The 1,685-nt window shown below is 41.6% G+C and overlaps 1 protein-coding gene across 1 annotated transcript; it reads right to left on the bottom strand.

Annotated features, from left to right (window-relative positions):
- Positions 1-1,046: 1,046 nt before the first annotated feature.
- LOC116485132 (small ribosomal subunit protein eS21-like) lies at positions 1,047-1,402 on the bottom strand. The gene has a single exon (XM_032753743.2). The coding sequence runs from the start codon at positions 1,356-1,358 to the stop codon at positions 1,107-1,109; it is 252 nt and encodes an 83-aa protein (XP_032609634.1). The 5' UTR covers positions 1,359-1,402; the 3' UTR covers positions 1,047-1,106.
- Between the last annotated feature and the right edge of the window lie 283 nt (positions 1,403-1,685).

Below are 1,685 nucleotides of genomic sequence, written 5' to 3'. Positions count from 1 at the left end.
CTGAGCAACATGGTGAAACTCCATCTCTACAAAGAATACAAAAATTAGCCAGATGTGGTGGCACATGCCTGTAGTTCCATCTGCTTGGGAGGCTGAGCTGAAAGTCTCCTTTGAGTTTGGGATGCAGAAGTTGTAGTGAGCTGAGATCATACAACTGCCCTTCAGCCTGGGCAACAGAGCAAGAACCTGCCTCAAAAAAAAAAAAAAAAAGAAAAGAAAAGAAATATAATTCATTTTTATATGTTGATCTTGTATCCCACAACCTTAGTGAACTCTTTTACTGGTTTTACTGTTTCTTCTACCACTCTTTTTACGGGAGTACAGTGGCATGATCTCGGCTCACTGCAACCTTCGACTCCTGGGCTCAAGCAATTCACCTGCCTAAGCCTCCCAAGTAGCTGGGATTACAGGCACCTGCCACCATGCCCAGCAAATTTTTGTATTTTTAGTAGAGATGGGGTTTCACCATGTTGGCCAGGCTGGTCTCGAACTCCTGACCTCAGGTGATCCACCCACCTCAGCCTCCCAAAGTGCTGGGATTACAGGCATGAGCCATCGAGCCCAGGCTTTTTTTTTTTCTTTTCTTTCTTTTTAAGAGATGGGGGTCTCCCTACATTGCCCAGGTTGGTCTCAAACTCCTGACCTCAGGTCATCTGCCCACCTCGGCCTCCCAAAGTGCTAGGATTAGGGGCGTGAGCCACCATGCCCAGCCTTTTTTGTTTTATAATAGCATCCTAATGAGTGTGAAATGGTATCTCAATGTAGCTTTGATTTGCATTCACCTAATTATTAATGATGTTGAGCATCTTTTCATGTGCTTATTGACCATGTGTATATCTTCTTTGGTGTAATGTTTGTTAATTCAAGTTCTTTGCCCATTTCAAAATCAGGTTGTTTTAATGTTGTTGAATTGTAGCAGTTATTTATATAGTCTGGATAGCAATTTCTTATGAGATATATGACTTGCAAATATTTTTTCCCATTTTGTGGATTGCATTTTCACATTGTGGGTAGTATTTTACAGTGTTTTTTTTTTTTGTTTGTTTGTTTTTTAGGTTTTCATTATTTATTTATGACAAATATTCCACATCCGTGATTCTCTCCAGTCAAAAGTTCTTTGAGACGATGCCGTCGGCCTTGGCCAATCGGAGAATGGAATCATCTGACTCACCCATCCTACGAATGGCCCCGCAGATAGCATAAGTTTTAAACTGGCCATTAAACCTGCCTGTGACCTTGTCAACCTCGGCCACGTTCATCTGGATGGATGCGTGGTCCTTGGCACCGATGATGCGATTGCTAGCGGAGAATTTCCGCGGCACGTACAGGTCCACGAACTCGCCGGCGTCGTTCTGCATTTCGAGGTTGGGCTGCGCCTGCTGCCACCACACCGCGCGCGCGAGAGAAAAAAAGCGTATTTTACAGTGTTTTTGAAGGTATCTCTTTTTATAGTTGTTTTGAGTGGTTGCTCTAGGTGTTATCTTATACATACAAAATGGATTACAGTATACTACTATTGTTTTACCATGTCAAGTGAAATGTAGAAAATTTACCTTATTTACATACCTTACCCTCCCCATTCATAATACAATTGGATTAAATATTTTCTCTACCTATTAGAGAATCTCATTAAATAATTTTATGATTTTTGCTTCTACTCTTAGCAGTGGCAGAGATCTGAGTTA

This window comes from Hylobates moloch, unplaced genomic scaffold (genome assembly GCF_009828535.3).
Source record: "Hylobates moloch isolate HMO894 unplaced genomic scaffold, HMol_V3 SCAFFOLD_16, whole genome shotgun sequence".
Taxonomy (NCBI): Eukaryota; Metazoa; Chordata; class Mammalia; order Primates; family Hylobatidae; genus Hylobates; species Hylobates moloch.
Note: the sequence above shows the minus strand (reverse complement) of the source record. Positions and strands in the feature narration are given on the sequence as shown.